This window comes from Dendropsophus ebraccatus, unplaced genomic scaffold (genome assembly GCF_027789765.1).
Source record: "Dendropsophus ebraccatus isolate aDenEbr1 unplaced genomic scaffold, aDenEbr1.pat pat_scaffold_869_ctg1, whole genome shotgun sequence".
NCBI classification, from domain to species: Eukaryota; Metazoa; Chordata; class Amphibia; order Anura; family Hylidae; genus Dendropsophus; species Dendropsophus ebraccatus.
In genome coordinates, this window is record NW_027210469.1 from 42,405 (window position 1) to 69,566 (window position 27,162).

The 27,162-nt window shown below is 42.8% G+C and overlaps 1 protein-coding gene across 1 annotated transcript in view; it reads right to left on the reverse strand.

The window, feature by feature from the left end:
• LOC138780819 (E3 ubiquitin-protein ligase CBL-B-like) overlaps positions 1–17,807 on the reverse strand; it is a 59,399-nt gene extending 41,592 nt beyond the window's left edge. The window contains exons 1-5 of the mRNA XM_069956737.1: positions 17,447–17,807; positions 15,310–15,456; positions 11,316–11,472; positions 7,043–7,164; positions 6,799–6,936 (exon numbers count right to left, since the gene is read on the reverse strand). Coding sequence (XP_069812838.1) covers positions 6,799–6,936; positions 7,043–7,164; positions 11,316–11,472; positions 15,310–15,419 — 527 coding nt within the window. The 5' untranslated portion in view covers positions 15,420–15,456; positions 17,447–17,807. The remainder of the gene's footprint in view (positions 1–6,798; positions 6,937–7,042; positions 7,165–11,315; positions 11,473–15,309; positions 15,457–17,446) is intronic.
• Between the last annotated feature and the right edge of the window lie 9,355 nt (positions 17,808–27,162).

Below are 27,162 nucleotides of genomic sequence, written 5' to 3' on the forward strand. Positions count from 1 at the left end.
AGGTGACCGACTTGGCCATTTGAAAATAATCCACTTCTTTGCTTTAATAAACTCCTGGGTGGCTTTGGCTTTATGTTCTTTGTCATGGTCCATCTGTATTATGAAACATCAACCAGTTTGGCTTCATTTGGCACACAGTGTTCGAGCACACAGTATGTCTCTGAATAGCCCAGCTGCTTCTGTCTTGCGTCACATCATTGATAAACACTAGTGACTCGGTGCCACTGGCAGCCATGCATGCCCAACCCACCACACTACCTCGACCATGTCTAGCAGATGTTGTGGTAGCTTTGGATCATGAGTGGTACCACGTCTTTGCCATGCTTTTTTTCTTTCCATAATTCTGCTAGAGAATTATCTTGATTTCATCTGTCCAGAGAATGTTCTTCCAGATCTGTGTTAGCTTTTTAAATGTTTTTAGCAAAGTCCAATCCAGCCTCCTTACTCTATAGGCTTATGAGTGGCTTGCACTGTGCACCCTCTGTATTTTCTTTATGCAGTCTTCTCCTTATGGTAGATTTTGATATTGATACGCCTTGTTGGTCAATTGGTTGGCTGTTGTGAAGAGGTTTCTCTCCAGGAAATTATTTTGCCATCATCCACCACTGTTGTCTCCCATGGACGTCCAGGTCTTTTTGCATTGATAAGTTCACCAGAGAGGAGTTTGTCAAGGGAGTCCTAACCCAATGTAGCAATGTACTCTGCTGGAACTTGAGAGAATACTTGAAAGTGAGCAGTTTACTTGTACATGTGTATAGACTATAGTCTAACCACCTTCTGCCCTACAGTGTTGAGTTACCCGTCCTAATAGGGTGATACAAGCCCCAGCCTTGGTTACCTGGGTGAAGCTAAGTGTCTGAGTCTTCACAGGTACTTGCACTGCGAGACAAGACATGTAGACCCCCTGGTTGCTTTGTCCTATGCAGGCTAGTCCATTTTGTATATCAGGATACTGCCCTACACTTTGTAGAGTGGTTCTAGGAGTGGGTAGGCTGTTCCCAGACTCTTCTCCCATTGTAGTATTTAGCACTGCATAGTAGAAATTAGACAAGTACTGAAAGAACTAAGGGGGAGATTTATCAAAGGGTGTAAATTTAGACTGGTGCAAACTTGCCACAGTAACCAATTAGAGCTCCTCTTTTCTTTCACCAGAGCTGGAAGCTGAGCTGTGATTGGTTGCAGTGGGGCCGTTTGCACCAGTCTAAATGTTACACCGTTTGATAAATCTCCCCCTAAGTGTCTCTAGTTTCATCTGACCACATGTGTGTCTCTGACCAACTCACTAAGCTAACTAACTACTTTCTCAGGGTTTGCATGTGTGTGTGGAGAACAGGGATAGGTAGAGGAAGAAATAGCATCTCCTATAGGTTAACACAGAACACATGGTACAACAACAACAACAACAACAGTAACCCATTGCTAACTTCAGCTGTGCAATACGTAAGAGCATACATAAAATACTGACATCTGGTGGTGAAACTTTGTTGCATTAAGTGTGTTACATCACCACTTAACCTGTAGTAAGAGGCTTTTGGAAATGGTGTACAGGAGAAACACCCGTGGTGGAACACCACACATGGAAAGGACAAAATAACACCTGCATGGTGATAACGCCTTTATCATAATGGAAAAGGTTTTCTCACCTAAATCCAAATGATCAGCATATCACAGTAATACAAACTATACACAGTAGGCCCTTGTGGCTCCCAGGCTATGTGCCCCAGTTAGCATTCCCTGCAGCTTTTTTGACAGAAAACTATAAGAATTCCTCCTAGGGACAAAACCTGTACTGGAGGGGAGACAGAATACCTGCGATTTTACTAAAACTGTGCCAAATACTACTAAAAACAACTCAGCAGAATAGCTCTGCCGCACAACAAGGCATTCCTGTACTTTACCACCTCACCCAGCTTAGCAGCCTGGTTGACCCTCCAGTACTTTACCAGCCACAGTCCACAATACACACACATATATTTGGTATTGCTGTGTACACAACAATCCAGGCTATAAAACTATTTTAGAATTTATCCCACACAGTGAACACAAACACCAAAAATTGCAAAAATATTTTTGTTAATTCTACATCTGTAAAATGTAATAAAATCTGATAAATAATGTCATATACATCTCAATATAGTATCACTAAAAACAGCTAATGCTAGCAAGTACATGTGAAGCCTTAGGCCACATTCACACATTCTGTGTAACGGACTCAGCCCCCCCTTCCCCCGCCACCCGTGCAGCATCTGTGATAAGATGGTGGCAGCTGGGGAACTGTGTGCATATGCACTGCACTGTAATGAAACCGTTGCGTGGCCCTGTCATTACAGCACGGCACATATGCATACAGTTCCCCTGTATGTTATCACAGATAAGGCGGCGGGGGGGGGGGGGGGGGAGAATGGGGGTTGGTTAGTCCCTTACAGGCATTCCATGTCCGTGTTCCGTGCAGAACACGGAATGTGTGAATGCGGCCTTACCCCTTTTCATCAAAGGTCATAGGCAGCTTGATGAATTTGTGTATTTTACTGCTTGTATGTCTGTTGGGGAAACTTTAAAACTTCTCGGAGCTTGTGTGGATTTGCACAAAAAAAAGTGTGGAAAATGGCAAAGTCCCACATAATGAGTACCATTTTAGCGGTGGAGCTACACATTTTTAACCTGCAAGGGGGCTGTGTTGATTGCGCAATTGTTTGTTTGTTTTTTACATGAAAAACACCAATTAATTCACACAACGTGGTCAGCAAAAACAAAGAAATACAAATTATAGCTCTCAAAATGCTATGCACAAAGATTCCTTTTAAAGCTATGTTCCCACACAGTATTTGAGGGTGCACTCACATGTACAGGATGTAACTAAATGTGACTGAACACAGCATCAAATCCGCCACGGATCCTGTATGTGTGAACACACCCTGACTTTATTCTGGTCAGTATTTTGCAACCAAAACCAGAAGTGGATTAAAAAAAAAAAAAAAAAAACACAGAAAGGCTATGTTCACACACTGTTGAAATTGAATGGATGGCCGCCATTTAATGGTAAATAACAGACAATAAATAAATAACGGCCATCTACTAAATTCCAACAGGGTGTGAACATAGCCTTTCTGTGTTTTCAATCTACTCCTGGTTTTGGTTGCAAAATACTGAGTACAAATACTGTGTGGGAACATAGCCTTTCTGTGTTTATGCATTCGGGATCATCATAATTATACTACCTTGCTTAATAAAATTAACATGTCATTCATGACGCACCCTTGAACACAGTAAAGAAGAAAAAAAAAAAGGTAAAATTGTCAAAATTACCCTTTTTGTTAATTCTACATCTATAAAAATGAAAGTGACCATAGTGGCAGTAAAAGACCGAACCGGGGATTCTGATCTAGTCTCCCATGCTGGTTGTTGCCAGGCCTAAAAGCTGTGTAATGCAATAGGACGCTGGTTGACCTCAGGGAGATCAACCAAAACATCACAGAGACACCAACACGTGTCTTGATGTCAGTGTATTCTAGAACATTGCCCCCTGGGAAATTAAATATCCAAAAGAACACTCCAGAGACATCACATGTCTCGACATCAGTGAACTAGTCAGACCTTCCTCCAGGAAGGAACAACCAAGCCAAGGAATGTCTCCAATCAAGGAAACCACCCAAGCAAGGTATCCATCCACAGATAGCTGTTTCGGGGTATTTGCCCCTCATCAGTGTGGAGTAGGATCATGGCTAGTGGGAGCATTGCCTAGTAAGGGCATGCAAAAGGACGCTGGTTGACCTCAGGGAGATCAACCAAAACACTGCAGAGACACCATCACGTGTTTCGACGTCAGTGTATTCTAGAACATTGCCCAATGTCTCCATTCCTTGGCTTGGTTGTTTCTTCCCGGAGGAAGGTCTGGCTAGTTCACTTACGTCGAGACATGTGATTGTGTCGCTGCAGTGTTCTTTTGCATATTTGAAGCTGTGTAATGTCTGCCATCTGAAGAGGGCTGGTACATTCATAATAAGTGTACCTAACACTACAGATCAAATTTAAGATTGCAAATCTACAGACAATAAAAAAAAAAAAAAAGTAAAATACAGCATCAGTTACCCATTCAGCACACTATTTAGCAGGTGAAGCAATCCTAGTTGGCAAAACACGTCTGTCACTTCAAACGCCAAGTACAATTTATTTCGCATTGTGATAAAATCTTTGATATTTCTGCTACACTGTACATGATAGGGACATCTCCCAACTAGGAAATGGAAGGATTATTTTTATGATAAACCATTTTAGCTTCTACTTTCAACACAGTTTCAATCCAAAAAGAAAAAAAGAAAAAGAGATTCTTTATAGAGCGTCCAAAAACATATGATTCTAAATTGCCGTGTCTAGAGGAAAAAAGAACCAAATAAAACCTTTACTCCACCCACACAGTCTATTAACAATGCTGGTGACTTGTGACTTGCTGCGACAGGATGAATAGTACTCCAGGTGGATCTGATCTACAATAAACGACGGCACAGAGAGTGGAATATGTCATTATCCTTCAGCTTATTCATAACATCAGTGACTCTTGACAGGTGATTTAAAAATCTATAAAATTAACCGGATCTGTAAGTATGGAAAAGGTTGGAAAAGGCTTCCCACTGCCTTGAAATCCTGGAACAAATGCTAATAAAGACGGCAGCGCCAGATGTTGGCTGGAAGTCAATGGAAGTTTATGATATGATGTGCCTTACACAAATGGCTCTGTGGCAGTTTGAGGATGTGGCATTTTTCCGGCAAACTATAAAATTTTTCTCCCATAGACTTCAATGGAAGTCTTCAGCTCCACTAAGAAACACCAGTGCTTATGTGTACGCCATTTTTAGTGGTGCTTTTTTGGGAGGAACAAGGCACAGTCTGGTCCCCAGGGGGTTAACTTAACCCCATGTAGGCTAGACTGTGGTCTGTATGCGGGTGGGAGGGGATCCAGGGGGGTGATAGTCTGGTGCCAAGGGGTTAAATTAACCGACTGTGGGCAAGAATGTGCTGTTATGAGGGAGGGTTAACTTAACTGTGCTCAGAGTGGCTCTGGTAAACTGAAAAGACGTTGGAGGAGAGTATGGACATTCCCCCCCTAAACCCAACCAACCCCACCCCTGCACTGCACCCATCCGAGCAAGGAAAAGGGGCACCTAACCCCCTTCTATGCTGGTAAGGGTACAGTGTGAGACAATCTGTCCCACTGCAGGGCATTAAGTGTGGATGCAATGCATCCTCATTTAAAGGGGTTGTCCAGCGAAAATTGTTTTCTTTTAAATCAACTGGTATCAGAAAGCTACATAGATTTGAAATGTACTTCCTTTTAAAAATACTGATAAGTATTTCTGCTATATGTCCCTGCAGGAAATGATGTTTATTACATTCAGAAACAGTGCTCTCTGCTGACACCTCTGTCCATGTCAATTGTCCAGAGCAGTAGCAAATCCCCACAGATAACCTCTCCTGCTCTGGACATTTCCTTTCTCGGCCAGAGATGTCAGCAGAGAGCACTGTGTCGGACTGAAAATAAAATACCACTTTCTGCAGGATATATAGTAGCTTATAAGTATGGGAAGACTTGAGATTTTTAAATAGAAGTAAATTACAAATCTATATAAAACTTTCTGACACCAGTTAATTTGAAAGAAATTTTTTTTTTGCTGGACAACCCCTTTCACCCTCTGGGGGCCACATCGTTCAGTATGGCATCTAAAGGGTTAAACATGGATGTGATGCCTCCTCACTTAACCACTTGTGTGCCAGACTAAGCAGCATCTGGCAAGAGAATATTACCGTTTGTGTATGTTTCACTGGTTTCTGTTTTTTTTGTTTTTTTTTGCTGTATACTACAGAATCATAGTTTGTGTTTTTTTTTTTGGTGTGTGCCATACATTTATCATATACATTTTTATCCTCTGTGTAAAAGTGTGTACATTCAAGGTAGCTTTACAGACAACGAATCCGCAGCAGATTTTACGCTGCGGATTCGCAGCGAAATCAGCTACGGATCCCTTGTCATTAAAACCATTGACCTAAGGCTCTAGCACTGCCTTGGATATTTCTGCAGACATAAATGAAAAATGTAATGGTGACTTCAGATAAAGCAGAGCTGAATTTGTAATTTAAAGCGACAATCTGCAAGTACAATCCCCCAAAACTGCTTGTACCTTCGGATAGTGGCTTTTAATCCATGATCTGTCCTTCGGCAGGTGATGCAGTTTTGACCTGAAAAACATATTTTAAACTTGCAGCCCTGTGTCAAACTGGCGTGGCCTAGAGTGTCTGTGCATTAGGCTGGCACAACCTCTCTGTCCCTTCTCCCCACCCTCTTCATCATTAGGAATGGCACTGGCAGGATTTTTCCTATTCCTCTGCAGTGAACACTACACAGGTGCTTTAACGATCCAGTCCATGTGCCGTGTTTCTCACAGGTGATGAATAGCAGAAAATCTGCCTGGAGCATTCCTAATGATGAGTAGGGCGGGGAGGAGGGACAGAGAGGTTGTACCAGCCTAATGCATACACAATATAGGCCATGCCACTTAGACACAGGGCTGCAAGTTTTAAAGTTGTTTTTCAGGACAATAACTGTATCACCTGCTGAACGGACCCCAGGACAGATCTTTGAGTAAAAGCAGCTATCCGAAGGTACAAGTGGTTTGGGGTGCGCAGATTGTGGGAACAGAGTCGCTTTAAGCATTTCCTACTATGTAACTGTAATTTAAATCTCCTAGATACATAGCTATACAAATTAACAAATTATAGTCATATGCATTTCACACATGTACTTACAATCCTTCTCGACTGCCATCAATCAGGGCTTGAAAAAGGGGTTTGTTATGAGGTATTGTCTGTAGGATATTCCCATCACTGGTCACATAGCCAATAGCCCACTGTCCCAGTCTTGTGCAACTTAATCTAAAAATGTAACTGAAAGGGACAAAAAAAATAAAAGAATAGAGATCAATGCACAAGATATACATATATACATGTAAACAAATGTAAACAATGGGAGGCAGAAAAACGTGTGACGTACCTTCCTGGCTTAGTGCTGTACTTCTGTAAACGTGCCTTGACTTCATCATAGGTTAAAAAAGCCATGTAGCCAGGATGAGTCACTGCTAAAAAGTTCCAGTTCCTTAGTATGGAGCCCCAGGGCTGAGTGGAAGAGGAACAAGGAACATCAATGGCAAAACATTACTTATATACAATATTAGAATCTATAAAGGAGATATTGAACATTTTTATATTAAAACGGAGGGAGAGATAAACTCCATATGAGAGCCTCTACACTGTATGCTCCATTATTTTAGTCACACAATAATAAAGCTGACCATACATTAGAAATTTCAGCTTGCCATTTACTGAATGTCTTGTTGTACAGTTGATCTGTAAATGAGGTCTTCCCGAACAACAAAGAAGATGAAAGAACAAATGACAGATCAATTTCTGCCCTGCTCTGTGACCTGATCTGGAATTCTTATGAATGGGAGCGTATCTGTTGTTTGACCTAAAAGATCTTTTGCCAACAACAAAATGAAAAAAAACATCTACACTGCAGATCATAGCGCTAAAACACACATACACACACCAAAAATAAAATAAACATTCTCTGCCTTTTAGTTGTTATCTGCCACAGTCTACACATGCATTACTGCTTTACTTTACCTATGTACATGGCAAACAGTAGTAAGAAGCTGAATACTGTCCATCTGCTGAGCCTTGTTTTATTACCAGGGGCACCAAGTTCTACAAATCTCACTTTAATCAGCTTTTAGGGTACGTTTACACGTACCGGATCCGCAGGGGATTTCATCTGAATAACTGAACACAGCATCAAATCTGCTGCGGATCCTGTACGTGTGAACGCACCCTTAATCAGCTTTTCGGTATCTTCCTTATGCATCTTGTTTGCCATAGACAAAGACTGCACATTAGAGATAGGACACCAATGTCGTTCCTTTAAATTGCATTGTACCCAAAAAAATCTTGGGTGTTCGGCTGGACTGTCTGCAACAGGTTAAGTTAGACATATGCCTGGCACTAACTGCAGTAATAAAACAAAGGTTCACCGAACAGTACATTGGAATATGCTTTTTCATACAGAAAAGACCCCAAGTATGCCCAATCCATGTTGTACTAGCCGTCACCAGTAGAGGGCAGCATGGCTCTCCCTCATTTTCTAAGAACTTGCTGTAGTAACTGGTTCCTGGCTCTGAGATATGGTGGTGGTGGTGGTGGGGGGGTGCTATGTATATTAGATTGTCAAAATATCACTGGAGCTTGTGGGTACAATGCGTACAATAACTGAGCTCTGTATGCACTTTATCTGAGCAAAATAGGGCACGTATCATTCTAACTTTAAACATTCTTGGAAGTAAACAAAATGATAACAAATATGAAAGTGTCAGCTCGACCACACAAAGCATGTTTAAAAAACCTATCCAACACACTGGTATAAGGTCTAGAAGGAAACCATTTTTGAATCATTCAGCCTTGGCATCTTATAAAAAGGGTAGAAGTGCAATGAATAAAGGATGCTCCTTTAAATAAGTGTACTGGAAATGCTGGTCAAGATGTGTTTAAGAGGAACAAGCAAGTAGCATGCGGATTTAGCAGAAAAGCACTGAGCAAGCTTCTGTCACGATGGCCTCAAAAGTGGATTATTCTTATCTCCAATGCAGAGAAGACAGCTAAAAGCACCAACTAAACCAGTACTCTGGGACGGATAAATAGTCTAGTCCCAATTCTAGAATATGAATGGTTTAAACGAATTATGGTGCTTCTCTTACTATTTCTCCATTACAGGGGCCGATATTTAGGAGCAAGCGAGCGTCGACCTGTCAGGTCCTACCTAGGCCTGTCCCTTCGTTTTCTCTAAAGATTCAATGGGAAACTACAACAAACACTCCAATGCAGATTTTTAGATCAGCATGCAGAAAAATAGATGTGTCTTGTCACTTCTTGGCATAGATTCCAGCTTAGGGTTAGTTTACACGTTGCAGAAAATCTGTTCCAGTCATACAAAGATGACGTTTATTAAATGGGAATACAGATTATACTGGTTATAGACCAACATATTATTAACATGGATGTGCCTGGAACTATAAATAAATATAACAATAATAAAAGTGAAAGGCTAAAAAACATGTGAATAGGGGCCACACAAAAAGGTCTGTATTACATTGACTGAACAAGAATTCTATTTTTACAGCCACCTTAAGCACCATTATGGACTGTCAAATCAATAAGAAATCCATATTACATGCTCATCTGACAATCCTAATAAAGCCAAAAGAAGGTTAGACTTTCTGTCACTTTCTGACAATGTTGGCATAGTGCGCCCAGCACAGTAACACTGCTTGGTACTTACATAGGCACCTTGATAGATTGATAAATACAGTATAAATTCTTACATTATGTCAGGAGACAGTTTTAAATAAATCCATCTAAATTTGTAAGGCTATAAGAACCACTGTGACAAAGGGAAATCTGTAGTAATCAGTACATAAGAGAATCAAATGGAAACCAAAAGCCACTTTCTGTCCGATTCTACACGTTTCAATATTACTAACCCATGTTATTCTGCTTCTCATGAATGGAAACATATGACGAATAATGGTATTATTTTAAAAGGGGCATTTCAATGAATAAAAATTTTGATTTTTACATTTTTATTTTTATTGACTGGCAGCATTAGGGACAGACAAGACCCCTAAAGCTTTTGCAGGGAACTGCAGGGCTGCAAAAGCCCTAGTCCTGACACAGTTACAAATTGATATCACTGCTGCATGTAACGTTAGTGATACCAATTAATTTCTATTTTAATGCACATTAGCAGTAGAATAAACATTATACTTGGAGAAGCAGCCATTGTCACTTGCACAGCAGCTGCAGGATAGATAGTGAAGCAGAGCGAGTAGTGACCAACAGCTATCCACGCTCGCTCTGCTTCACTGTGTTGTGGCTGTAGCACTAGTGACACAGGCTGCTTCTCCAAGTCTAATGTCTTTTCTAATGCTAATATTAATAGACTTTAGTGGAAGCTCAGTATCGCTATCTCTGCATGCAGCATATCTAGCCATCTGTAACCCAGCCTGCAGTTCCCAACACAGCCATTGGTGGCAGCAGAGGGGTCGTATTGCCCCATACTGCTGCCAATTAAAAGTAAAAATGTATGTAATTAAAAAATAAATAAATTATATATATATATATATATTTATTTATATATAATATATATATATATATATATTTTTTTTTTTTTTCACTTATGTTAAAAAGTTATTACAAAGAAAGTATATCAAAAGTAATTTAAAAAAAAAACAAAAAAACACCACATTCATCAGAATACCCCAGCTCATATTTAACTCGCTTAAAGGGAACCTGTCACCCCCCGTGCCTGGTTGACAGGCTCCCGACCCCCCGTTAGAGCCCTCTATACTTACCTAATCCCGCCGGGTCCCGCTTCTGGAGGTGGTCGGGTGATGAAGATCTCAGCCGCTGCAGCCCGGCGCGCGCATTGAGAGATGAGTCCAACACCCATAGAGAATGACAGGAGAGTCCAGCGCTCCGTCATTCTCTATGGGTGTTGGACTCATCTCTCAGCGCGCGCACCGGGCTGCAGCGGCTGAGATCTTCATCACCCGACCACCTCCAGAAGCGGGACCCGGCGGGATTAGGTGAGTATAGAGGGCTCTAACGGGGGGTCGGGAGCCTGTCACCCCGGCACGGGGGGTGACAGGTTCCCTTTAAAGGGTATTCCCATTTTAATATTTATGGCATCTCCACAAGAACCATTCCTTGGACCCGTATCTATGTTGAGAGGGCCTTCCGAACACTTTTCAGCCTGCTTGCAACCATCAGAAGTGGTTGTGATGGCAAAGGCAGCCGAGCCTGCTGTTTTATGCAGTTAGTATATACTGTATATCATTGACCTTCATTAACAAGAGGTTTGTAAAGAACACAGCACTACGAGCTCAGCTGTCTCTGCGACTCCCAGACTCAGATACTTATTACTTGAATTTTGTTGCTTTACAAAAAAGGAAGATTTGGAAACAGAAACAGGTGTGAAGAAATCATATTCCCTAGGTTGCTCTCTCAGCATTGCCAGCAAAATACAAATGCTTCTCAAAAAACAGACACTGTAAGCAATGCCTGTACTGTAGTATACAGCAATGAAAACTGCAGAGGGGGATTTACTTTGCCTACTACTACTCTGTATAAACAAAATCAATCCTGGCTGCAAAGGGAGCAATGTGGGTTAGAAATGGATGTGAGCAGAGTTATGGTGTCCAACAATCCTCGCTTACCTGAAATAGCCGTGTAAAAATATCAAACTCAAATACAGATATGTAATCATTGCATGTCAAGTCAATGGTGGACTTAAGAGCCATTGCTTCTAAGCCAGATGTGATCTGATGAACTTCATGAAGGCACTGTCTAAAGACTTTCCAGGGCACAATGGTTCTGTAGAAGGAAAAGAAACGAAAAACACTGTTAAAAGGAGAAGTCCAGTGATTGCTAGAAGCCAGCAGCCTGCAGGGGGGAAACGGATGACAAGTAGGCACTTACCTCTCCCTGTGCCTGCGGTGAATGGCTGCGGGACCCCAGCCAGAAGTCATTTTCCTCAGAGTTGTGAGGACTCGGGGGAAACTGCCAGTCCTGGCTGCTTAATTGGCCACTCAGCCAGTCAGTCACTGGAGCGGCGTCCTGCCGCAGTCACTGACTGGCTGAGCGGCCAGTCCATCAGCAGGGTTGTAATGGGGATACCCTAAAGATCCCGGAGCCCTGCAGGGGTCCTTCAGCCGCTTCCACTGCTCCCCGCCGGCAAGAGGAGAGGTAAGTGCCTACTTGTCATCAATTTCCCCTCCCCCTACTGGATGCCGGCTTTTTTTTCCAGAAAAAGGAAAGCATGTAGCTTTACAAGAAAAAAAAAAATGCACTGTCCTAAATGACTGGCTACATGGAAAACATGTAATGCACAGTCATTGTAGGTGCGTTGGTGTATAGCAGGGGTGGGGAACCTCCGGCCCGCGGGCCGCATCCGGCCCCTGAGACCTCCCGATGCGGCCCGCGGCCCGCGGCCCCCCTGTGACACGCGCTGCTCTGGAGGAAGGAAGGAGCCGGCGCACACAGCATCCTCTGTGACAGCTGCCGTGCTGTCTGTGTCGGCTCCTTCCTCCTCCAAAGCGCCGCCTGCAGGAGAAGACCGGCACAGAGGACCTGGGAGAGAAGAGGACCTGGGCGGAGGTGAGGTGAGTGGGATGTTTATTTTTTTTTTATTTGGGGGTTAAATAGGCTACCAGGGACATGACTGATGGGGGGGGGGACAACTAGGCTACCAGGGACATGACTGATGGGGGGGGGGGACAACTAGGCTACCAGGGACATGACTGATGGGGGGGGATAACTAGGCCACCAGGGACATGACTGATGGGGGGGATAACTAGGCTACCAGAGACATGACTGATGGGGGGGGGGGAATAACTAAGCTACCAGGGACATGACTGATGGGGGGGGGATAACTAGGCTACCAGGGACATGACTGATGGGGGGGGATAACTAGGCTACCAGGGACATGCCTGATGGGGGGGGGGGGGAATAACTAGGCTACCAGAGACATGACTGATGGGGGGGGGACAACTAGGCTACCAGGGACATGACTGATGGGGGGGGGATAACTAGGCTACCAGGGACATGACTGATGGGGGGGGATAACTAGGCTACCAGGGACATGACTGATGGGGGGGGATAACTAGGCTACAAGGGACATGACTGATGGGGGGGGGGGGGGATAACTAGTCCACCAGGGACATGACTGTTGGGGGGGGATAACTAGGCCACCAGGGACAAGGACTGTTGGGGTTAACTGGTCCACCAGGGACATGACTGTTGGGGGTTAACTGGTCCACCAGGGACATGACTGTTGGGGTTAACTAGGCTACCAGGGACATGACTGTTGGGGGTTAACTAGGCTACCAGGGACATGACTGGGGGGTTAACTAGGCTACCAGGGACATGACTGTTGGGGGTTAACTAGGCCACCAGGGACATGACTAATGGGGGTTAACTAGGCCACCAGGGACAGGCCTGATGGGGGGTTAACTAGGCTACCAGGGACATGCCTGATGGGGGGTTAACTAGGCTACCAGGGACATGACTGAGGGATTAACTAGGCTACCAGGGACATGACTGATGTGGGTTAACTAGGCTACCAGGGACATGCCTGATGGGGGTTAACTGGTCCACCAGGGACATGCCTGATGGGGGTTAACTAGGCTACCAGGGACATGACTGGGGGGGTTAACTAGGCCACCAGGGACAGGCCTGATGGGGGTTAACTAGGCCACCAGGGACATGACTGTTGGGGGTTAACTAGGCCACCAGGGACATGACTAATGGGGGTTAACTAGGCTACCAGGGACAGGCCTGATGGGGGGTTTAACTAGGCTACCGGGGACAAGACTGATGGGGGTTAACTAGGCTACCAGGGATATGCCTGATGGGGGTTAACTAGGCCACCAGGGACAGGCCTGATGGGGGTTAACTAGGCTACCAGGGACAGGCCTGATGGGGGTTAACTAGGCCACCAGGGACATGCCTGATGGGGGTTAACTAGGCTACCAGGGACATGCCTGATGGGGGTAACTAGGCTACCAGGGACAAGACTGATGGGGGTTAACTAGGCTACCAGGGATATGCCTGATGGGGGTTAACTAGGCTACCAGGGACATGCCTGATGGGGGTTAACTAGTCCACCAGGGACAAGACTGATGCGGGTTAACTAGGCTACCAGGGACATGACTGATGGGGGTTAACTAGTCCACCAGGGACATGCCTGATGGGGGTTAACTAGGCTACCAGGGACATGGCTGGGGGCGTTAACTAGGCTACCGGGGACATGGCTGGGGGTTAACTACAATAGCAGGGGCACTAGGCGAACAATACCTTGCCTTGCCCTGGGTGCTGCAAACCCACACTACTAACTGCCGCGCACGGTATGCGGCCCTCGAATGATTTTATTAATGCCCGACCGGCCCTCGACATGGAAAAGGTTCCCCACCCCTGGTGTATAGCATCCTGTTCACAAATCATATACAACAACAGTGGGAATGAAAAGATCCCACATATCTTCCACACGGCTATGAACATACTGTACTATATATACTGTATAACTTTCCAGACAACAAATTAAGTGTATTCTGTCTTTTTAGCTGACCCAATTTATATCATATATAGTAAAACATTATTGACCTCCGGGAGTCATTTACATTACTGGCCTATCAGTAAGAGTTTTCTAAAGCTATGTTGTTTTTTTGTTTTTTAGATTTCTTTATTGTACACCTTTTGTTTTTATGAACTGTTTTTTCCTTGGCATTTTCTGCAAATCATGCCTTCGCTAGAAACTTCCAAGTACTCCGAGAGGCAAAAAAATGCATTATAAACACATTAGACATGCATCAAAAAAGTGCATAAACACACGCACATATTACCTCATCCCCGGGTGCTGCCTTCCACGCTACATTATACAGAAAAAAGCATGGCTCCTGAGAAACACCTAGAAACATTTACTGGCCCAAAATTCAAGCAGTGGTATTATTTTGTTTTCCTTTACACACACAGATTATATGACAGATTTTTGTAGCCAAAGCCAGGAGCAGATTATAAACAGATAACAGGTCATAAAAAAAGACTACAATTTCTCCTCTTTTCGAATCCATTCCTGGCGTTGGCTTCAAAAATAAAATAAAATAGTCTGTGTGTGTAAAGGGACCCTAAGTTTTCATATTGTGGCATTATCCACAACCAAAAGTATGGAGCATTGCTTCTACGAAAGAAAAATTGTGAATCCCAGAGGACTTACAGGTCTGTGGTCATGGCACTGTCAAGTATACGGGGCCTTATGGAATTATAACTCTCTACAGCAAGACTTCTGTGACACTAAGGTATAGGGTGTTGATAAAAGACCAATAGACCATGACAAAGGCTCACACACATAACCACATCACCTAAAGTTCACGCGGTGGATTCATAGAGGCACTACTTTTCTGAAGCATTAGCTAATGGCATCGCTGTCCTGGGTGATAAACAGGAAAACCTCAGAAAGCTTTAATGAACCACAACCATAATGGGTTGTAAATTGCTCACGTCAGATCCTTGGACAAATTGCAGTTTCACGTCAGCATTCTGTTTACCCCTTTGCAGGTGACATTACTTGCATTTATAACCAATCCAATTTAGCTATATGTTTAATACATAACGAAAAGCATCCAATTTAGACTTCAGTCATTTAATAACACTTACTTCTCTCCAAAAAACTTCCTCCAGAACTCTGCAGCATCTGCTTTTGTGATACGGAAGGTATCCCCTTGAAACTGTCCATTAGGGAATATTGCCTTTATTTCTGCCAACATATGGCTAAATATTAAGGACAGCTTTGTAAGGTTTCTCCTGCATTGCAGAAAAAAATATATATGTTAAGGGTCACAAACCAGCTTTAGAAACACACAGCTAAAACACACATTTTCTGTTCTGTAGCAACAGTTTCCCAGTTTGTAGCAAGGCTAGAGATGAGCGAATCTACAGTAGGAACGAAGCGAAACGCTCATTCCTATCTGTATTCCGCTCATTGGACTGCAGGCTTTGAAGTCTTCTCCGCTCCCCGCTGCTCTTCCCCAGGTGCTGGGAAATGATGGATCCAGTACTGGGAAACTTTGCTTCATTCCTACTGTAGATTCGCTCATCTCTAAGCAAGACCATACTCTAAACAGAAATTCAGATAACATTTCAATTCTGTGCTTTTTCGTGTCTGCATTAGAAAGATGCAGGCCCAGGCCTGACCGAGGATCCAATGACCCAAATGGACAACTGTCAGTCCAGCAATGGGTATGTAACACGCTCATGTGAAATAAGCCTAAAAAGAGGTATTACCTCCCACAGTAATTCACACACAATACAGACACAGCACTCTCCAGGACTGGAAAAAAGCGACCATGAAAGTTTAACTTACTAGATGCCACTATAACAAAATGCCCCCAAAGGAAAACAAGGCAAAAGAGTCAAAATGTCTATGTCTAATTGCATTATATTACAACTCAGGGACTTAAAGGGCCTTTTAGGGCCTTAAAGCGATGTACTCGATGGTACATTCGCTTTAATGGAAATATTTTGGAAATTAAAAAAAACAAAACTTTTGCATGGACACTTTTTGAGAACTATAACATTCTTGAAAGTTTTTTTTAATTAACTTCACCAGATAAGGGCTTACTCTCTGCAAGTAATACTAGCTTTTCAATATTGTTACCTCTATGTAAGAGGCAGTTTCCCACAGTGATAACAAGTGTGTGTGTTTTCATTTGTATGCATGATAAGGATCCATTTACAGGTACAGATTTGATGCTGTGTTCTATTATTTAGGGTATGTTGCAATTTCATTACATTAGCGCAAATCTGCTGCTGATCCTATACGTGTGAATGAACCCAAAAAGTACATTTTTTCTAGGCGAAAAATGAAACTTTTAAACCAAAAAATTTTATTAATGTAAGATACGATGATTGCTTCAACGATGCATTCCAATATTGTTGTACTGCTGCAATATGTTAAGCCCCAGGCATTGCTCTAGGCATATGCTTTAGCAATGGCAGGCTTGGGGGGGGGGGGTCCCTCCTTCTGATCCGGACCACTATGACATTATTTTGGTAACTTTTGGTAATGCCTCATTTACATCAATACACTAATATGCCGCAGGCCCAGAAAATGTTAAAAGCTGGTGCTAAAGGCACATGTTACATTATAGGTACGGGATTAATTTCCTAAATTTTCCCAATCTGCAGTGTTGCAAGGTAAATGTTACTGGATCAGGCTTGTGATCATTACAGTAACCTTCACAAAGATAAGTACGGCTTAATTTCATTTGTATAAACCACCTGTCATCCCTAATGGCTCATTAGAGAAGTCAGATATTCCTATAAATTATCACCTTTATGTACAACTACACTAAAAGTACAAACAGGCTTATGGTTCCTACCAGCAATGACACATTCACTTACCACTTCCTGACATTGTGTACTTTTTTTGTTATTTTGATCTTGTCTTTTTCTACTTCCTCTACATGATAAATATCTATAAAGAGATATATCTACTACTTGATTCTATGATAATCTTGTGAAGAACATTCCCCACCACCTAAAAACAAGCACCATGGTTGATGCTACAAAGGGTTCTACACACCTTTATTCATATTATTTTTATTTGTTCTCACAATTTTCTAACAACATTTATTAGGTATCATAGAGGTTACACTGAAAACATGACCTGCTATTGCCCAAGTAAAAAGTTTTGTCTTTTTATTTTACACTGGATTTTTTCCAAGGGTCCCCAGATCCTGTCATATTTAAGGGGAAATGGCTAGTAACCTTGTGTACTTCAGCATTTACACACCATTTAATGTTTAACTAAAGACCTAACAGCCAAACAGTTAGGAGATGGAGTCGCAGGACTGTTGGGCTGGTGAGAGAGACGGAGTCGCAGGACTGTTGGGCTGGTGAGAGAGACGGAGTCGCAGGACTGTTGGGCTGGTGAGAGAGACGGAGTCGCAGGACTGTTGGGCTGGTGAGAGAGACGGAGTCGCAGGACTGTTGGGCTGGTGAGAGAGACGGAGTCGCAGGACTGTTGGGCTGGTGAGAGAGACGGAGTCGCAGGACTGTTGGGCTGGTGAGAGAGACGGAGTCGCAGGACTGTTGGGCTGGTGAGAGAGACGGAGTCGCAGGACTGTTGGGCTGGTGAGAGAGACGGAGTCGCAGGACTGTTGGGCTGGTGAGAGAGACGGGGTCGCAGGACTGTTGGGCTGGTGAGAGAGACGGGGTCGCAGGACTGTTGGGCTGGTGAGAGAGACGGAGTCGCAGGACTGTTGGGCTGGTGAGAGAGACTGAGTCGCAGGACTGTTGGGCTGGTGAGAGACGGAGTCGCAGGACTGTTGGGCTGGTGAGAGAGACGGAGTCGCAGGACTGTTGGGCTGGTGAGAGAGACGGAGTCGCAGGACTGTTGGGCTGGTGAGAGAGACGGAGTCGCAGGACTGTTGGGCTGGTGAGAGAGACTGAGTCGCAGGACTGTTGGGCTGGTGAGAGACGGAGTCGCAGGACTGGTGAGAGACAGGACTGGTAAGATAAACAGATCGCTGGTCTCAGGGAGACCAGCCAAAGATAACACTGCCGGCTGCCGATTAAAGCGATCAATGCAGTGAAATCCTAGGCAGAGCCGTAAAGCCTCATTTAAGAGTCTCAAAACACAAGTATAGCCAGATATCCCACCCCAGCCAAGGGGTGGCTCCTGTAAGGAAACCACCAAAACTACCATATTAAGTGGCCCTATAAGTCAATGTAATGACAAGGAGAAAACCAAGGCTAGGTAACCATCCACAGACAGCTGTTTCTGGGTGTTGACCCTCTCCAGTGCGGAGCAGGATTCTGGCTGAGTGGGAGCAATGCCTAGTGGAGCAATTAGAGAAACAGATCACTGATCTCAGGGAGACCAGCCAAACGATAACACTGCCGGTTGCTAGTGAAAGCGCTTAATGCAGTGAAATCCTAGGTGCATTAACACCTGGGAAACATGAATATGCAAGGACTGGTAAGAGACAGAGTCACAGGACTGGTAAGAGACAGTCACAGGACAGGCTAGCTAGTAAAAGATAGGGTCACAGGACTGCTAAGAGACAGAGTCACAGGACAGGCTAGATAGTAAGAGATAGGGTTACAGGACTGGTAGGACAGTTTTAATATAGAGACAAAATACATTTCCCTGCTCCAACTCTGGAGCAGATAAAATATAATCAACCATGTAAGAACCACGCATAGTCCAGATTAAGGCCTCATTCATGTCTGGAGTGCGTCCTGCAATCGCCACCCACACTGCATTAGTAGTGCTCCGAAATTCATGGACCACTACAAAGGAGATAGTGGGAAAAAGCCTGATCATTGGCTGAACAAATCTTTTAAACGGCCCAATACATCATAGTTTACTGGCCACACATCTCCCTGGATAAACAGGAGATGTGCAGCTGATAGCAATACATTTATATAGCCGCACAAACGATACAGGGATCGTCCATACGACTGCTTGATTAGGTGTGCTGCGTAAAGGCACTAACGAATATCATCCAATGTAAATGGAGCTTTAGAAACAAAAATGTCATAAACTGATACTACCAATAAATTTTATTCAACAGTCTCTTTCTCCGAAAGTCTCCATTAGAAGTTTTACATTTTTTTGGTACAATGACACTTCTAAAAGAATTACCCATATATGTTGGGATGCATACAACTGCTGGCATAAGAAGATGAAATCCTCCCACTTGGATGATGAGGGCAAATACATGAATGTGTCAAAGAACTAAGTGATTTATCGAACCTTGTGCAGAGGAACAGTGGATCAATTGTCTATAGCAACCACTCACATTCCAGCTTTCATTTTCCAGAGGCCATTTTAAAAATTAAAGCTGGAATCGGATTGGTTTCTATAGGCATCTGCTCCGCTGTTTCTCTGCACAAGGTTTGATAATTCCCCCCCCTGGAATTCTCTAACAATAAACCATAAACACACCAGAACAATAACCCTTCAGCTTTGTAGGATGAAGTTATTAACCATTGTTTTTTTATTTCCTTCATAACATTTTCAATCTGACTTAGAGTCAGACTCATCAAAACATTTAGTTTTCCCGAATGGCAGGTATGCTTTACAACTAGAGCAGTCCCCATATTTGTCACAGTGTCAGTGGTTAATCTCGATAGAGGTTGGATATTTATCATTACGATATCTCTCGGCTTGCTTTAGACCAGTATCCTGTGCCTGATAAATGTGACATATTTAAGAACTCCCCTTAGCAATGTTCTCTGTCTGACAAAAAAAAGTGTCTAGAATTGATAATAAATGTGGTGCACGGCGGGTACACCAATGCATTTAAACAATCTGCCCTCAAATTCATTCTGGCACGCTTGCCCAAATTTATCAATCTGTATGAAACAAAAATACCAGCCAATCACAGCTCAGCTTTCGGCTCTCAAATTACTCTAGTATATAAAACCTAAAGAAAGCTGAGATTAGTTGCTATGGGTGAAATCAGACAGTTTCTGTATATTTTGGCCATGCTGTAAACCAGTGCTTCTCAAACTTTTTCTACTGGAGCCTCACCCAGAAGACCAGGGCAATGCCCGGGCCTCACCAGACTGAATAATAGGGCCGGGGCCTCACCATCTGTTGTGAAAGTCCATTTAAAAGCTGATAATACTAGAGCTACCTTTCACCAGTCTCCCCCATTCTATATACTAATAATGCAAGTACAAAATAAATTAATAATTTTGTTAAAATGGACATTTTTGCAAACAGCAAAAGGACTGTACAGATCATAGGTTACTTTTGTGAAAACTGACTCCCCAGCTGGGCCTCACCAACAACTAGGGGCGCCTCACAGTTTGAGAAGCACTGCTGTAAACTACCTGCCCAACTGCCCTCAGTTCATGTGTTTGAGGCTTGCTTCATAAAAGTCAGAGTGTTCAGCTATTAAACTGTATCTGTAATCATTAAAAAAACTTTTGAGTGTTCAGACCCGTACCAATCGTGAGAACGAGAGTGGAGAGGGCCGCGCTGCAGCGCTCCCCACTCTGTCAGGGAAAAGAGTCAAGCTCCATAGACTTACATTAGGAGCCAGACTTATCACAACACAGAGTCGGGAGAGGGCTGCGCTTAGTGTGTTCTTCTCCAGGCTACGGGTACGGGTCTGAGCAAAGCTTTGACTTGTCAAAAGTTTATAATGACAGTAACATTCAATTTAAATGTAGCATCAATAGAATGGCAGCCCGGTTCCCATGTACAGCGCAGTTCTTTTGCCAGGCATGAGCCAGGTCTTACATTTAAACACCGCAGCGTTTAAGGGGTAAAGGTACGCCCATGGTATTCTGGCGACAGGTGGCCAGGGCGTACATGTACGTCCTAGGTTGTCTAGGGGTTAAACATTGGCCCAGATTTATGAATTTGTCTAGAGACGAAAAGGTCTCTGCCAGGTAGCAAGCCGTCACAGCTTAGCTTTCGTTTCTCACAATGAGCTGTGATTGGTCACTATCTGTCAGATTTTTGTCTGTGTCCGATTGAAAGATTGAAGCCATTGTTTTGTGTCCTCTCTCTGATTTTGTATTTTCTACAAAGTTAAAAAAAAAGCTGGGAGAACATCTTGTAAGTTTGATAGTTGGATGGTTTTTTAGCAGGAGCTGTATGGAATCAGTAGATGTACAGAATATAAGTATTTTTTTGCCTTTGAGTCAGATCTCCCTCCTTCCTTTGGCGACAATACATTGTATGTGGAAATAAGGTATTCTCAATTATGGATTCAAACTTGGAGCTTTGCTATTTTTTCTTTTCAAATCCGAATGAACAATGTGGAGCTTTGAGAAACGTAGGTGTTCTTTTCTTGATGCACGCTAGTTTCTTAGATGCCAGTAGCAATTACATTAAGAGGAGCTCCACAGGGGAAGAAAGTATTATTAGGACCTGCAGGTTTCTTCTATGGAAGTTGTTTTAAGTTAATTACATTTTAATTGAAAGAGAAGGTGGTTACACGTGCTGAAAAGCAACACAAGCTCTAATTTTAGTTGTACATAGTACTAGAATGCAGAACTCAGGCAAGCAACATTCAGGCTGTGGACACATAAAAAGTGTTAAATTACAAAGAACCGGCAATAATGCCATGACTAAAAAGACCGAGCCTGCAGCATAGTGATTGAAGGGGAGTAAAAACATTTTCATGATAAAAGTATAATTTTTCATTTAAAATTTACCAATGTTCCCGCAAAGAGTCAGTAACAAGGGTCCCGTGTCACCTCCTACTGTCATGTCAGAAAGATGATGTGGGAAGCTCATCATTGTGCACCTAATACCCTATCAGAACAAAGTGAAAAAAGAATTTAGAAAACTTTAAGGGAATCTGTCAGCACTCACCCGGACCTGACCCTAGTTGCTGACAGTGTTATACAAGTCACAGCACTCTATTCAAAAGTACTGCGGAGGCACCATCACATGTTTCTCATCGTCAATGAGCTAGCCAGACCTTACTCCGTGAAGGAACAACCCAGCCAAGGGCGGTCTCCAGTCAAGGAAACCACCTCAGCAAGGTATCCATCCAAAGACAGCTGTTTCAGGATATTTGCCCCTCATCAGTGTGGAGTAGGATTCTGGCTAGTGGGAGCAATACCTAGTAAGTGCATTCAAGGGAGCGATGGTTGGCCTCAGGGAGATCAACCAAAACACTGATGTTGAGAAACACATGATGGTGTCTCTGCGGTGTTTTGGAGAAATTTGCTGCGGATCCGCCCTGTGTGTTTGTACCCTTAGGGTGTGTTCACAGGCGAGGAATTGAAATGTTCTTCTGCTTGAAATCCATCATCTATTCAGCTGTGGCAGAACAGGAGCAGAGAATAGGAGCAGAATTTAAGTCCCCATTGACTGCTATATGATTCCTCTAGCAGAATCTGTCCAAAGAATTGGCATGTCAATTCTTTGGGCAAAGGCGGATCTGCGACAGAGTTTTATATGCAGTAAAACAATGGGCAACTCTAGACCTGCAATTGGTTCTAGCCTACAGATGAGCACCTTAAGGCCCTGTAATGAGCACAGCAATATCACTAGATTGGATTTCAGGACGTATGTGAATTTACCATGACCAACACATTACCCTTGGATATGACACAGATCTCTCTAAGGACATAAGACCTATTTGCGTAACAATAATCTGAACTTCCATAATACAATGCATTTTTAGTAACAAAGTACCAGCAAAGTATTGAATTTATTATAACATTTAAAAAACAACAACATGATGTTCTTACCCAACGTCAATGAAGCAAAGTATTTACATGCTATTTAGACTTAAAGGGGTACTCCAGAGATTTTTTTCTTCTAATACATTTCTTTAATAAAGTTATATTACTTTGTAATATAACTTCATCAAAATAAATTTATTGTTTTTACATTATATATTCACTTACATTGAATGGCAGCAGTAAGGAACAACACAGCCCCCTCTGCTGCCACCAACGTTTGTGCCAGGAACTGTAAGGCTATCAGGAATTGAGGGCTGCTGCTTCGTCACTGCTGACCAGTACTGCAATTGGGGACAAACAAAAACATGTGATTTTTTTGTTTGTTTGTTTTTTTACAAATGGCACTTTCCTCTTTTAGAATGGTGTATTGCAAACACAATTCATATTTACAGTTAAACAAATAGATTGCTTTGTAAGAAATACATTTTCTTTTCCATGGTTGCTTTAGGGCATGACACCAGGGATAAATAAATACATACCTAAAATACTTGGCTATGTAAGCCAGTTAGAATTTTCTTTTAGCCAAACACAGGAGTGCATTAACCCCTTAAGGTCAAAGCCTATTTTCGTTTTTTGCGCTTTTGCTTATTCCATTTTAAGTTTAAAAGTCCATAGCGCTTGCATTTTTCACCTAGAGACGTATATGAGCGCTTATTTTTTGCGAAACCAATTGTACTTTGCAATGACAGGCATTATTTTTCCATAACATATGCTGCGAAACCGGAAAAAAAATCATTTGCGCTGTCAAATTGAAAAAAAAAAACAAATTTGTTTTGATTTCGGGGAGTTTTGCATTTACGCCGTCCGTCCTATGGTAAAACTGACTTGTTATGCATGTTCCTCAAGTCGTTACGATTACTATGATATATAACATGTATAACTTATATTGTATTGGATGGCCTGTAAAAAATTCAAACCATTGTTAACAAATATACGTTCCTTAAAATCGCTCCATTCCCAGGCTTATAGCGCTTTTATCCTTTGGTCTATGGGGCTGTGTGAGGTGTCAGTTTTTGCGCCATGATGTGTTCTTTCTATCGGTACCTTGATTGCGCATATACGACTTTTTGATCGTTTTTAATTACTTTTTTCTGGATTTGATGCGACCAAAAATGCGCAATTTTGCACTTTGGAATTTTTTTGCGCTGACTCAGTTTACCGTGCGAGATTAGGAATGTGATTAATTAATAGTTCGGGCGATTACGCGCGCGGCGATACTAAATATGTTTATTTATTTATTTATTAATTTATATTTATAAAATGGGAAAAGGGGGGTGATTTGGACTTTATTAGGGGAGGGGATTTTTTAATAATAAAAACACTTTTTACTTTTTTTTTTTACTGTAACTAGAAGCCCCCCTGGGGGACTTGTATATAGACAGCACTGATCTCTCATAGAGATCAATGCTGTGTATATACACAGCAAAGATTCGATTAGATCGGTCATAGATTACTATGGCCCTACTGCAGGCCATAGCAATCTATTGCCGAGCCGGGATCAGCGTCATTCCGACGCTGAGGCCCGGCTCGGGCAGAAGAACGGATCTCCCCCCCGCGATCGCATCGCGGGGAGGAGATCCGTCCCACTAGACACCAGGGACGTGCGGCGCAGTGCCTCTAAATGCAGCTGTCAGGTTTGACAGCTGCACTTAGAGGCTTAATTAGCCGGCGCGGCAACGGGACCCGCGCCGGCTAATAGAGGCACTGCCCGGCTGCACATGTCAGCCGGGATCAGCGCCGTTCAGAGCGGGGTCCCGGCGGGACCCCGCTCTGAACACCCCGAACGGCACCATGACGTATCAGATACGTCATGGGTCGCTAAGGGGTTAACCTTTTGAGGACCAGGCCCAAAATGACCCAGTGGACCGCGACAATTTTCATTTTTGTGTTTTCGTTTTTTTCCTCCTCCCCTTCTAAGAGTTCTAGCACTTTCAGTTTTCTATCTACGGGGCCATGTAAGGGCTTTTTTTTCAGGAATAGTTGTACTTTGTAATGGTGTCTTTCATTCTACCATAACATGTATGATGGATCCCCAAAATTATTATTTATGAAGATATAAATTGGTGAAATTGTAAAAAAAAGAATGCAATATGGTAACTTTAGGGGGGTTCCTGTGTCTACGTAATGCACTATACGGTAAAGATGACATGATACCATTATTTCCGAACACAACCATATGCAGGTTTACACAGATTCTCTTATGTTATATATTTTTTATTATGAAATCCTTTTTTTTGCAATTAGTTATTCATAAAATGGTCCTATTGTGACGCTTATAACGGTTTTAGTTTTTCACCTCCAGAGTTCCCCAAAAAGATGTGAGCTTGGGCATGCATAAGCCTTTGAAGGGGTTATCCAGCTCTACAAAAACATGGCCACTTTTGCCCCACTCTTGTCTCCATTTCAGGTGTGGTTTGCAATGAAGCTCCATTTACTTCAAAGGAACTGAGTTTCAAACCCCACCCAAACTGGAGACAAGAGGTGCAAAAGTGGCCATGTTTTTTGTAGCACTGGATAACCACTTTATGGTAGAGGGGGGGCAATAGCAAGGCTTATCTTTAGGGAAAACTAAAGGCTCAAGCATCAAAATTCAAAATGCCCCGACCCCCACCTAGAGAGAGAGAACAAAAATATCAAAAGACAGTGCCTAATCTAACCTTGCGGATCAAACAGTGGGTCCCACTTCCTGTATCCCCAAACTTGCATTATCACGTTTTATAAGAAAATTGTAGGTGTATTACCCACATTAGGGAGGCAGTGTATTTTTTAACCTGTTCACACATTGTTTTATTAACACTCAATATTACAACAGTATTTTATCCTTTTTACTTTTTTTTATGGTGTACAATGTATACTAAAATCTTCCATTGTATGGGCTGCTTACATTAGGGAATATTATGGCATAAGTATTTTCTAGCTTGGCAGCCTAAACAGAGTCAACATTTCTCACTATTACATAGAGATATCAATTTACTCTAGAGTAAACACAATTTTACAAGTAAAAATTTGCATAACAAATATATTCTACAATTCCTCTATTATGTACAAGAGGAACTAAAATAACATTTTCTTTTTTTCCTTTTTTTACTGTAGTAAGCAAACAGAACATGAGCAAGGCATAAAGAAAAGCCAGCTCTATACTAAAAGTAGAGTTCTGTATGGATAGAAAATAGCAAACAAGAAGTGATTCATTGTTTAAAAACATATTTATGTTAAAGGGGATGTTTTAAGATAACTCTTGTGCTTAGGGCCATAATATTGAGGGGTTCCTCGATCAAGTCTCAGTCTCTTAAGCAAATCTGAATAAAACCGTGACCACCATGTTATACGACACTTCCCTGGCACCTTGTATTAAATGGAACATGAGGATGTAACAATATGACAGCTATTGAGGCAGCTCAGATTTCCCCTAAACAAAGAAAGTTTTCATTTTTAATGGAATTTCCATCACAGAGAATAAGGACATATCACTAGTATATGCTATCACTTTCTGACGGATAATGGTCCAACTTCCAAGACCCACCAAAGACCAATGAAGAGGCCCTACTTGAGCTCTACCTTTAAAGTTTTCAATAAATAAGAAAGTAATGTTGTTAACACCTTAGACATTTATGGCACATCCAGAGGACATGACATAAATGTTTCTATAAATGTAGGTTCCCACCTTTGAAAGGAGCCCGTGCCCCAGTTTGACTTGGTGAGTGGACATGCCTGCAGTTCAACAGAGGCTGAGCATGTTGTAGTATGAGATTTTTTATAACTCGCACAGGACCAGGCCCAACAGAGAAAGGTGCAGATGCTTTGCATATGCTGTAGTGTCTGAAACAGGAATAACCCTTAAGGCTTTATGCACACAGAGCAAAAACTGGTGGAATTTCGCTGCAGAATCCTGCCAGCCTCCTGTCATATAAAAGTCTATGGGAGGCTTGTGCGCCCTCCTCTATCCACCCTGAAGAAGACAGGAGGCTGGCAGGATTCCTGGGCGGAGAATTTTGCCGCTGAATTCCGCCAGTTTGCTCCGTGTGCATGGAGACTAAGGCTGGGTTCACACTACGTAAGTTCCGGCCGTCCGTAGCGATTCGGTGAATAAGCGCCGGAAACTTACGTAGTTTGCGTACTATGTAAAGTATACGATCTACGGCCGCACAGTTTCACACTACATACGAACTTACGCCCGGATCGTATGCGGCGCCGTAAAAAAAGAACCAGACCATTATTTCGGGACGGAAATGCCGTAACTTACGCCCGTAGCGTTACATGCGGTCCGTACGTAGTGGTGATTTCTTC